This window comes from Molothrus ater, chromosome 10 (assembly GCF_012460135.2).
Source record: "Molothrus ater isolate BHLD 08-10-18 breed brown headed cowbird chromosome 10, BPBGC_Mater_1.1, whole genome shotgun sequence".
In the NCBI taxonomy this organism is placed as follows: Eukaryota; Metazoa; Chordata; class Aves; order Passeriformes; family Icteridae; genus Molothrus; species Molothrus ater.
The window spans coordinates 15,316,527-15,329,362 of record NC_050487.2 but is presented as its reverse complement, the minus strand read 5'-3'; the positions used below and the strand labels follow the sequence as shown (position 1 = coordinate 15,329,362).

The 12,836-nt window shown below is 43.5% G+C and overlaps 1 protein-coding gene across 1 annotated transcript in view; it reads left to right on the top strand.

Moving 5' to 3' along the window:
* Positions 1 to 12,363, top strand: part of LPP (LIM domain containing preferred translocation partner in lipoma) — a 319,560-nt gene extending 307,197 nt beyond the window's left edge. The window contains exons 11-13 of the mRNA XM_036388370.2: positions 5,805 to 5,983; positions 9,079 to 9,199; positions 10,797 to 12,363. Of these exons, the coding sequence (XP_036244263.1) occupies positions 5,805 to 5,983; positions 9,079 to 9,199; positions 10,797 to 10,925 (429 nt within the window). The 3' untranslated portion in view covers positions 10,926 to 12,363. The remainder of the gene's footprint in view (positions 1 to 5,804; positions 5,984 to 9,078; positions 9,200 to 10,796) is intronic.
* The last annotated feature ends 473 nt before the right edge of the window (positions 12,364 to 12,836 follow it).

Here is a 12,836-nt window from a genome sequence, read left to right as displayed (position 1 = left end):
ATAAGAAAAATGGAGCTTCTTCCTCCTCTCACTGTAGAGCATATTTTGACATCTGCTTATCATTTGAGAAGCATTTCTCAAGCACTGTTCCATTTTCATCATGGCCTTTCTGCTGTTGCACATTTGTGGACTCAGTTGCATGCCTTTGTTATCTGTGCTACTAGCACAAGCCATGAAATACATCTAGCCTTTCTCTAATAGTTATAGGGCAAGGGGAAGGGACTCCTCCATCCTGTATGCTGAGAGGACTTTCTGCCAGATTCACCTCCAGCTGCTCTGAGTCCAAAACTACAAAGCTGAATTCAGTTTTCCTGACAAGAAAAGCAAATTCCAGCAGAGGAGAAGCATGCCAGCCGCGGTATTGCTACTGTGCTGGGAAAGCCACTAAAAACTGAGATGAATGGAAGAGTGATTTGAAAGGCACTGAATACAGTAACCTCAGGGCCTGAGTCTGCACTGTGCAAGGGGCAGCTGTAAGCACAGCTCAGCCCCATTCCCAGCATGCTGGTAATGTTGCAGGGTTGCCCATGTAATTTATTCCCGTTATCTTCCTTTCCATCTCCCAGCAAATCAAGCTGTACCATCTAAAGAACAGCCTGACCGCTACCATTGTGTCTGAATTAGGCTGTCAGGGTCAGTCACATCTTTTGCCCCAGCACACTGATGCAGCTATGGCAGCATGGTCTGAAGGTCACTAGCCAAGGTGCTTCTGCAGTGCTGTACCCTGCTGAAAGTACCCTCAGAGCAGCAAGAAGGGGAGTGTCACCCTCTGCTAATAATGTGTCCAGCTGGTCAGGTGAAGTGAGAAGGATTAACTCATGCCCAAGTTGTCTCCTCAGACATGCAGGAAGGAATTTCATGCTGGCTATTAGTGACTTAAATGTTACGTTTGCCAAGATTTAACCCATCTGTGGAGATAGCAGCTGGGGAGCCTTGGTTTTCCTTTTCTAGAAATAATGCCAAAAAAGTGTTTGAAAGTGTTGAAATTACATCTTGACACTTAACCCCTCCACCACTGTCTGCTTTATATTTAATTTATAATACAACTATATATTTTCAGACCCAAACCCTAAATGAAACCATTTGCAATTATTTTGAAATGCAGTTTTTCAATTGACCTGATCTAATTTGAGGTTTATAAATTCACCAGGCTTCTTGAGATTAAAGTGTTCTGTCTTCACTTAAGTATGGAAACATTTTCAAGCCTCAAAAAATATCCCACAAAGGGGAAAATGTCTGCTGCTCTGCTCTCCTCTCTGTCTGAGGAAATGAAGGACGGAGTCACAAGATTTAAAGCAAGTCACTTACCACACTTTACTAAGTTACAGTTCAACTATAGCATTTGACCATGTGCCTGTTTTTAGCACAACAGTCACATTTCATTCGTGCGGCTCAAAACCATCTCCTCTGCTCAGTCACTTCGAAAAATGTGTTTCTTCTGCAGTGCTTACAGAAAGTGAGTTTGTGTCCCTGTGCATGAGTTGCCAATGTAATTTATTCCAGCAACTTCCCTCCCCTCTCCCAGCAAAATAAGCAATACCATGCTCATGTCCCTGTGCATGAGCTCTCCTTGGTCTGCTGTTCAGAGTGCAGGAGACATTATTTAAGTTCATTAGAGCTTGGGATGAATTGCCAATGCAGAAGAAGAAATGACTAATCTGTGTGGCTTTTCTTCTGCACTCATTGCTGGGTCATTGTGGGAGAGTCCTTGTGCTGGCATGATGTTGTGAGTTACTGCTGTCCCCCAGGTTTGGTTAGGAGGGGTTGTACTCTGCAGCATTAGGGCTGTGGGATGAGCTGCAGCCCATGGGCTGTCACTGCACCTCTGGACCCTAAAGTCTCTGCCACCTTGCCATCTGGGATGTGAAGTTTTCAGGAGGAGACTCAAACACTCCCAAGCTCCAACCTTCCGTGGCTCTTGCAACCCAGAAGTCTTTCCTAGCAGTCAGAATTTTTACTTTGTGTCCCATGTTTAAACCTAAAATCTGCAGAGCAACCCCCTTTGGCTTTCTGTGTTTTCTGAAGAGACCAGTATTGCTCTAGGGAGGTCAACTCCAAACACCACTTGCTAGGTGCTTGCTCCCAAGCAGCTTGTTCCCACTTTGCCACTGATTGTGTTATACATGTTTAAGTCTCTTAACTTTAACTTGCAAGATGATTATGATGTCCTGGTCATTATAGTCCTTTCTTTGTGTTTTAGTGTATCTTTGCTTGAGGTTATTTTTCTTTTTGGTAATTAGGGTGCATTATTCTTCTCATGTGAGATTCTTTTTCTTTGCCATGGATGTTCTGCCCTCAAGGGACATGGACCCAGACTCAGCCTTAAACATTGTGCCAGCCTTCCCTTTGGAAATGGATGGCTCCTTCCCTATGCTTTTCAAACCCCCAAAAAATTGGTTGGATTTGGGAGACACAAGGGCACTCCCTGCCTCTTGGCCAAAAATATGGGAAAAGAATGGCAAACTTTACCCTCAGCCCACACTAGATTTGTGGGCTATATTCTTATGACATGAATGTGACCACAACCCCTAGCTGTTTCTCATCTTTCTTCTTTGTGCCTTGCCTTAGCTCTCAGTGTAGCTCATCAGATGCATTCAGCTCTACCTGTTGATTACAGAGCAGCCTTGCAATAGCAGCCGGAGAAAAGAAGGAAAATGGACCTGTTAGGCACTTTTTCTTCATCTTATTTTGCTTTTTGGAGGTCTGAAAGCTCCAGGAGGAGCTAGGAGAGTTAGACAGACTGTGAAAGAGAGCAAAATCAAGAAGCCAAACTTATAATCCTACAGGGATGCTGTTCCCATAATGTGCATAAATACCTTTGTGCAGGTTGTTAGCTGCTGGGGCAGCACTTAGGCATGTGGGATAACCTGATTAGAGAATCAAAGAAAACCTGGTCGCTTCATAGGCCAAATCCTGCCTTACAGCAACCTGATGTCAAATGGGTGTGAATCAAGGAAGCTTTCCCTTTGGCATCATCTGGTAACACTTTGAAGGGAAGGGTCTGAGCCAGCCAGGGTTCTGGCAAGGAGGGAGGCTTAAGCAAATACACTCCCAGACAGGAGTGAGCTGGAGTCTGAAACTAATGACTTTGTTTTTCCTTACTGGTACAGACTTGGAAGGATGAAAAGAATAAATTTCTCAGGTCTGATTTTCAGGTTGTATAGAAGGCTTAATCAGGAGTTGGTTAATTCATAATGCTTGTCTTACGTAGCTGTGAGAATGTCAAACTGTGACCGAGCTGAGATTTGGGAGAAGAAGATGTGTGTTTTCAGAAGGTATGATCCAGCAGGGTGATTGCCTGCTGTCCTGGTCACTGTAAAGTTTCCACCAAAATCAGTGTTAACATGGGGTGTGTCAGACAGGATGGCTGTACTGATCCCTTATGGGCTTAAACTCTGTGTGCCCGAAATGTGTGAGCAGGAGTTACATCTGGCCCATGGTGAGAGCAGTTCCAGGCTGTGCCCTTGGGTGCTGGACCCCTCTGCAGCTTGGATTGCTGCTGCAGGTGCCTGCTCTGGTCACTGTCCTGGGTGGGCTGCCGTAGCAGACCAGGGGAACTGCTGAACACATCAGTCCCCAGCATGGAAGTAAGCCACAGAATTCTTGGTCACGTTGTGGGGGATCAGTATTTATCAGAATTCAAAAATCAGGAAGGTTTATGGGAGAAGCATCCACTTGAGGCGAAGTATGGGGAAGCCAAGCTCTGACTCAGGAAGTGCCTAAACCAGTAATCAGTGGAGACTAGAAGCAAATCCCAAGGAATTTCTGCTTTGCTTACCCTGTTCTCATACTTTGGCCTCTGTTGTTGGCAACTGTTGGAAATGAGGCAAGCAGTGACTTGGTGAGGCAAATGCTCCATACCTGCTTGTGTTCAGAAAATTTCATGGCAAATGCTTCACGAATGGCACAATCTTCCATCGCTATCTGCAGGTATCCTGCCTTCCCTCCTTGGCAGAAAAACATAGAGAACCACATGGATGCGGACTGAGATGATGTGATCTGCTTATGCAAAGCAAAATGGTAAATCTGCCAGGTTATTTCTCCATGGAGAAAATTATTGACCTTGCTTTTTCTGGCATACCAGCCACCGTTATAATGATGATGATGGTGACAGCAACCAGACAGAAAGGCCAGCAGTCATTCTTTCCTGCCCATTATTACAAGGTATAAAGCAAAATCCAGCCTGTATTTGATGCTAGTCTGGCTGTGCTCTCCTTACAAATGCATGAGGCAGTTCTCATACGGGTTGAAATTCAGGATTTTTCATATCGACCTTTCCAAAAACAATCCTTCAGATCCTCTGATAGGAACCCGTGTATTTCTATGTTTGTACCTTACCCGTGACGTGCAGCCCAGAGATAATGTCTGAGAGCAAATATGAGAGTGTAGAACCTTCTGAGTTCCTGGGTGATTCATCTCCTCACAATACATTTCAGTTGCACATGTAAGGAGTAGATCTTGCCCCTGAGAATACTGGCTCAAAGAAGCAATAACAATGCAGTCAGTCAAAACACGACTTTCTCTGGGAATTTTGTTGCATGAGGAAGCAGAACTTTAGCCTTCCTGTGTTTGTCAACAAGATCTACCTTTCAGCAGCTTTCTATATTTCTGTCCTGTTGGATTTTTTCCTTTATATTCCCGCCCCCTTATTTCTGTCTATCTAAATAATAATCAGTAGTGTAATGATAGATTTTTCTACCTCACCCAAGATGCAAACACTGATTGATAACATTATTTGATAATTTCAGGTCCATCAAGCAAGAACAGTAGGTGAAGTTTGCTTTTCTAAAGTCCAGTGAAATTACCCGAATCAGATTTATTGTTTGCATCTATGTGGTTTGCACCATCCATTCATGGCATGTGTCTTTTAAAGTGCTTGTTTTGAAATGGTGAGTTACCCAGTTGGTGTCAGAAGGGCTGGTGTGGCTCACAGACAACCATCTGAAACAAAATTATCTTGGTGTTTCTATAATTAACTGCAAGGGTAAGTGAGGGTTGAAATGAGATGAATCATTCAATAGACCCCACTTGAAAAGTGGGAATTTTTTTGGCTCTAGCACTTTAGGAGCAGGCTAGTATGTAAAACCTGTGCAGCAAGGATCATGGCCTCAGAGCTGGCATTTCACAGTCATTATCTCAAACATTGTGGGCCAGAGATAAATGAAGCATTTAAGTCATCCTGAGCTCCTGTCCTTGTAGATGCTTTCCTTGCAACCACTGCTTTGTTCTCTGCCCAGACTTAGCAGTATTCTCTGTGGCGAGAGAGGAAGATCAAGATCTTTGTACAAGGCAGATAAAGATATTTTTATGGGATCTGCATTGGCAAAGTAATTAGGAGGTGTCTGTGTAGCCCCAGGAGTTTGCACTTCAGTTTAGCACTGCCCTCTCTGGAACTTGTCTCTAATGAACTCTGCTGCATAAGCTCGCTCTGACTGGGCAGTGCAGAGGCAAAAGCCCAGGAGTGTTGGCTGCACGACTCCTTCATGTGCTCCTGCCTACAGAAGCTGCTGTGTCTCAGATAACCCACCTGATGAGCCATCTCTGATCACTTGTCAGAGCTGCTGAGAGAAGGCTCTGGTTTGTGTTCTCACACTGTTCTAAAGGCTTGACCCAGGCCCTGTGCTCCCTGTGCATGTTATCATACTCTTTGATAACTGTTGACTGTACTGCACTTTATCTAGGAGAAATGAAAAGAAGGTACCTAAAGCTTCCAAGCAGACCAGCAGCAGCCACCAGCCCAGCTGACCTTTGTAAGTGTCCTGCTGAGATGGTGCTCACATGTGTTGTGTATGTTTTCTTTGCAGAATACACTGGAGCAGTGCAGTGTCTGTGCAAAGCCCATCATGGAAAGGATCCTCCGAGCCACTGGGAAGGCCTACCATCCCCACTGCTTCACCTGTGTGATGTGCCATCGCAGCCTGGATGGGATCCCCTTCACTGTGGATGCTGGTGGCAACATCCACTGCATTGAGGATTTCCATAAGTAAGGCCTAAGCTGCTGTCACTGCTTTGCTTGTTGTATTTGTCTTTTGCTCCTGAAAACTCTCCTTTGTCAGACTGAGCTTTCAGGAATTTCTGAACTCTATGCCACTTCCTCCCAAGGCTCTTAAATAGTAGGGAGAGCATTGCTCCAAGCAGCCATGGCATACAAGGTTAATTGGTTAGGGGATGATTCTGCTTGATCTCTGTTTTGCTTAGAGCTGAATTGAGGGATAACCTCTGTGTCCCTCTCTTTTAAGTGCTCTGCCTTCCTCTTGCCTTTTCACTGTGCATGGGCATGTTTCTCTTCACTGCCTCTACCTGCACTTTCACATCACCACCTCCCTGCCTCTTCCACTGAGCAATTAAGAGAGGTCCTGTCCCCCTGCACTCTGCAGATGTTTGCTTACCTGCTAGAGGGATCTCAGTGGCCACAGGCTGCTCACAGCTCCTTTTGTTTCTAGTTGCTAATTAGCTTTTTAAAGCTACTAAAAATACAGCCCTGGTAATAATTTATAGTGAAACTGCTATTTAAAGTAAGTTGAAAGGTATAGCTGCAAGTAATTTCTGTCACTGACATACTACCACCCCCGTCATCACTAATCCAGGGAAAGACAGGTAGATATAATCAGAGCACAAATGTTTGCCCTGTATGGAAAAGACAGATACATTACACCCCTCAATTAAAAGATGAAATCAATACTGACAAAGGTGAGTTTATATCTCAACCATTTACCTCTTAATTTCTAAGCGGGTAGGCTTAATTAGAGCCTCATGACATCAGTGTGTGGGTCTGAAAGCTCAAAGAAGCTGACTGACTTGACAGAAAGGGAAGCAGCCACAAATAACTGGCATGTTAGAATCCAACAGGAGGATGTTCCCTGTAGCTCAGCTAGGCTGGGTTAATTGGCAGCTGCTGTGTTGCTTTGCCTTTCTGTGCTGCCAGTTGTGTGTAAGGTAAAATGTGGTCTTGAGCACAGGCCCAACAGGAGTTTCATGCACCACTCATTTACCTGAAGGACTTCCCTCACACCCCCTCAGCAATTTGGAGAGTGCCCCTTCCCAAAGCCGCACAGGCCAAGGGCTCACATGCTGTCAGGAGAAAGAGAGCTGATGTCCCACATTGAAGCCTTTTGGCAGTGACTGCACAGAGACCTCAGGGCTCTGAGAGTAGAAAGTGGGAGGCTGTCAATGCAAGGAAGGACATAAAAATTGTTGAGTGAGGGATTGAGGGGAAGGTGATTGGAATAGCACAAGACCCAGTGTGACACTCAGAATGTCTTTGGCCGGCCACACATTTCTTCGGCCAACCCAGTTTTAATTGATTAGGGATGACGTGTCCTCCTGATCTGGAGGTTGAGTGTTCTACATCTACATCCTCTGATAACAAAACTGTAGCTAATGCTCACACTGTTACTCAGCTACTCCCTGAGCTCAGGCCCCACAGTAACAGATCTACATCCCCTAAAATCTGCAGGAATGATCTCAGGATCCTGGGAGATAATATTTGTCTCATAATGAATTACTCACAGTAGCCTGGGCAAAGAGATGTTGAAGTATTTTTTTATTACCACATTTGAGCTAAATGGCAAAAGGAAGGGCCTGCATGAAGCAGCACACAATTAATTGCCATCACAGCTCCAGTCATATCATGATCCATTTAAGTTATTTTTCAGAGCACTCGTTATAGCCACTGTTTAATTCATTCTTTCATTAGATCACAGCTACACAGGCATCTTTCATCTGCTGCCAGTGAAATTAATATTTTTCTTTATTCCTAGTACAGATAGATTTTATTTTTTTTCTTTTCTAAGATAGTTAATTCTGAGGTGGTTCATGTGACAGGCTGGGTGGCAGAGTCAGTCCTTACTAGGCATTTTAGAAGAGAAGGGCCTTTGATCTCCTTGTGTTCTGATGTTTGCCATAAGCTTTGCCCTCTGTCGCTCCACAGCCCCTGACCCTGGCTCTCATTACATGGCAGCAGATTCTGTGGGTGTAAATTTCCTTTTTTGCAGGCAGAATTTGCAGCCAGGAAACTGGTACCAGTAGGTTTTGAACTAAAATAGAGAACAATTCACCACAGGCTAAAGGTTCCCAAGCCTAGGAGCAGAGGTGGCCACTTCTCGTGTGATCTGAGGGGAGCAAAACTAGAGGGAATGCATAACATGGGTGAATTATCCAGAAGGGCATATGGTGAGCAATAGAAGGGAAGAAGAAAGGGCTGTGCTTGTCTTGATCCCTGAGCTGACCCTGATTCATGTCAGTCTCTTCACGCAGCGAGTTATTGTCACTATACAATTAGAAGTCAGACTGACTGGAAGAGGGAACATTGGGGTCTCTGCACCCAGACCTGTTCCCTTTCAAGCCTGGACAGCACCCTGTTGGATAACTGAGCAGGTTTTAGCTAGAAGATGCAGCAAGTCAGAATTGCCCTGATGCTTCTTGTCTGAGAGTGAGCACAGCCAGAAATGTGCTTCTGTGTGCGTAAGTGGGTAAGATGGCTTGAAAGTTTAAAGTGGGTGACATAAACCTCAACAAATTAGTGTTAGTAAAAGGCAGTTCTTGTTACCATTTCTTTTCAGACTTTTAAACTATTTGTTCCAATCTCCAAATCTTAATAGTTTGATTTTTATTTTCAAGAGATGCTCTTGAAGCAGATTGTGGTCATCTTTCTAACCATGGGATTTGCATGGAATTTCTTAGAGGCTGAGGGTTGTGGCAGTGCATAGGTGCGACAATGGAGGGTCATTCAACAGGCGCTTTAGTTGTTAATTAGGCAGACAAAATGCTCTGCTGCCTGTCAGAAGTTCTATAAGTCGTCTCCTTATAAATGTTCTTTAATATCCTAGGTACCTGAAATTGCCTTGTAAGACTAAAGTGCTCCTGCCTGTTTTTTTTCCAAGGAGGGATCTGTGCAGAGCTCCAGCCTGTGTTGTGTATGCACGTGTGTGTGTGTGTGTGTGTGTGTGTGTGTGTGTGTGTGTGTGTGTGTGTGTGTGTGTGTTGGTACAAATTCACACATTTCTGGATGGCCAGTCCAGTTAACAGAAACTTCTGCTCCACGTTTGAGATGACTGTGCCTGTCTGTTGCTCCCTCAGGAAGTTTGCCCCGAGGTGTTCTGTGTGTAAGGAGCCCATCATGCCAGCCCCGGGACAAGAGGAGACCGTGCGCATTGTTGCCCTGGATCGTGACTTCCATGTCCAGTGCTACCGGTGCGAGGTTGGTATTCCAGGCACAGCAGGGACAGAAAGCAGGGGTTGGCTTAACTTCATCACCACCTGACACTGCCCACACAACAGGCATACCCTGTTGTAACACTGGCTCTACAATCAAATTACTTCATTGACTTCAGCAAGCAAGGAATTTTTCCTCATTTATATCCACGCAAATGAGAGGAAAATCAGGTCCCTTGTTTATAACAGGTTCATTAGAAGAGCAAAAGAATGTGACTCAGGCAATTAGGTCTTAATATTGGAGAACTTAATAAATTATAGCCTGGACACAAACGTAGCTCATCTTTATGTTCTTAAAATGAAAGCTAATGCATGTTAGGATTTGAGCAAGATTGTACAGGAAATTCAGCATATGGCTCTGGGTTGAAGAATTTTAATGGACACATAAACATGATCATTCTTGTTTTGTGCAATGCTTTTTATGCTACTTTTCCTGTTCAGTTTCATAACACACTTCATGTAATTTTGATGGTAAGAGTCTGAAGACAGAGAATAAAAATCACCTTAAAGCAATTAGCATGTGGGAACAGCTGTGTTAGGGAACCTTCAAGAATTCTTCAGTGCTAGTGTTACTTGTTGGATAATACATCAGCCAGATGGCAGGGTAAGAAAATGAGACCAAATATACTTCTTATAGCAGTTGCAGGTTTTAATAACCTTAATTGGAAAGAAGGATGGACTAAGGTTTAAAGGTCTAGGCTGAAACTTGAGGCATCTGGTTCAATTCTCAATCTGACCTTGGCTTTCAGGGTACATACCAGCCCATTACTTAGGCCCATTATTTTTTAAGATGCTGGGCATTCTTACACTAAATTTTGTAGAGCCTAATTCATCATACAGCATGTCCCCATGCTGGTTGCTGAGATACCCAGGCTTTCACACACATGGATCCATCAGTAGTCCTGGGCCAAGCAATTGCTTGATCACAAAGTGTGGGATAATTCCCAACTTCCCTAGCAGCTTCCTTAAAGCTTATGGGCTGAGGTCTCTGGAGCAGGTTTGGGGGCCTTGGAGTGGGGTTTCCATGTTCCTGTCTGACATCCTCCTTTTTGCCACAACCTTTTTGGCCAATTGTAATACAAACACAGGTGACAGTTCTGGTAAGGGGGACAGGAAGGGACTTGGCTTAGCTGCCACTCCTGGAGTGGAGGCTGTAACTTCATGGTATTAACTCTTCCAAAGGAGATTACCTATAGTCAGATATTGGTACTAAACTTTTTCCCAGTGATGCTTCTTTTTTATACTTTTTTTGAATTAATAAATATGTGCTTTAGTTTGATGTTTCTCCAGTGCTAAAGACCTTTGCTTCCTCAGAAATGTGAAGGGAATAATCTCCTTTTATTTTCAATTGGATTAAATTCAGCAGGGAGCTTGGGAACCCATATTCTCTGCAGCATTGTCTCTTATCAGAAAATGGCTTAATCGTAAAAGACATCACGTACCTCAGCTTCATGCTTTGCACTGACTCAGGCTGGATCCTGTTACAAGGTGGAGAGTGAGGAGAGTTTCTTTGACTAATAGATTCTTTGCTTAATCTTGTTCTTTATTATTTACTTTGCTCTTCCTGTTCACTTATTTCCTAGGACTGTGGTGGCCTCCTGTCTGAAGGGGACAATCAGGGCTGTTACCCTCTGGATGGGCACATCCTCTGCAAGACCTGCAACTCTGCTCGGATCCAGGCTCTGACTGCCAAGGCCAGCACTGATCTCTGAGTATCAACTGTGACCCTCCCCAGGATGCCCATTGGGAGATATTGCACAAGCTTTGCATGATTTCTTTCCAACCTAGGGTCTGAATCTCTGTTATTGAAAAAAGAAAAAAAAAAAAAAGAAAAAAAAAAAGTAAAACTGGAAGGCCTTGGAGCAAGAGGGCAGTTTGAGAGGCCATGTTCAGACTACCCATGACAGGCACCTAATTTAGACACAACTGTCCAGGAGGGCAGTGAGTGAGTCAGAGCAGCTGCTCTGTCTGCAGCTGATGGAGTTATGGGTCACAGCACCTAAGTTATCTGCCTGTGTAAGGAGGTCTGAACATGGTCCTTACTATGCTTCTGTGTTTGATTCCTGTTTCTTAAGAAGTACATGAAGGTAGAGGGTGAAAGATGGCTGAGGTGGTTATTTCTCCCAAGTTATTTTGAGAACCTGAGCAGCTCTCATTGAAGTCATGGGACTTCAATGTCTGCTGATGACTTTAATAGGATCTGTGTCACCAACAGAAGTAGCTCCACTGTCCTAGAAGGTGTGAGAGCAGACCCAGCATTAACACAAACAGTGCAACTGCAGCTGTACTGCAGCTGAGTGTAGGTGTGATCTTGTATCCTTGGGACACAGATTGGTCATTTCTTAGGCCCTTACTTGTCTCCATTCCCTTCCAGTTCAATAGTGTTTTTCTTTTACTCATGAAAGTCTACTTAGCTATCGCATAAATTTATTCAGTAGTGATGCTTCCAATTCACAATGTATGAGCAATCACAGAAGGATGTGAGCTTGCACACACTACACACACACAACACACTACACACACACAGCATGCTTTTGATTTTCCAGAGGCATAAGCCAGTCATGTCCCTTGAGAAGATATTTAAGGGATGTGGGGCTGGAAACACATTTCTGAAATCCCAGTGGTTAAAAAAAATATAAAAATTACTACATAGAACTGCAGTGCAAAGCGATGCTCAAAAAAATCTTACACCACTCTCATACAGCCCATTCTAGTGAGACCACTGGCAGTGTTGGTCTCTGGGTAGACATTCAAGCAATAAAGTCTTTTTCCATCTCCTGTTATTGCAGTGGGAGGATTTTCCTTCAACAGTAACAAGGATTGAATCAGGCTTTGGGATGATACACATTTCTCTGATGTTAACACATGTGATTTGTGTTTTTCAATTTAAAGAATCAGGTCCTGTTTCAACAGCAGCAAAAAAATCATCCTAAATACATGTTCATTTTTCATCCTAAGAAAGCTAAAGAGGGTATTAAACCCTTCACTATGCCATTCCAGAAAGCAGGCAATTTTTTCCTCTTCCATTTTCATCCCAGCCACTTTTAACTTGCCTCTGTGAAATTCATGGCAGTAGAGTGCTGGGCCAGCAGCAGTATTTTCATCTTCAGTCCAGAATCAATATAATATCCCAAGGTAAATAAAACCTGGGCACAGATAATCCTTTTTTTTTTTCACATGATCATGGGTTTAGGGTTTCTTTGTTTTTTTTTAGTTTGGTTAATTAAAAACAAATCAAAAAATTAGAAATCCATGGCATTCTGAGCAGCTATAATAGTCTTGTTCATGAAACCCATAATAACTCGGGTGCAAATTACATAGTGAGGGAGTAATTTTCATATCACTGAATTGACATTAATATCTTATTTGCAGATGTAATCAAGGAAAACACGTTTCTTTGCACTTAAATTAAGAAGCAGAACTGAAACAGTTGCAGGCTGATTGACCATAAAAGTGACAAAATGTAACTTTTCAAGAGTAAGTTACAAGATCTTTTTTTCATGCATCCCACTGAAAAACAATAAGAATGTGGTGCTTTCCTCTTTGTATCAGCCTTCTGTTATAGAGGATAATTACATCCACTAATGCTGAAAAGAAAAGTTAGATGAGCTGAACTGATAGGA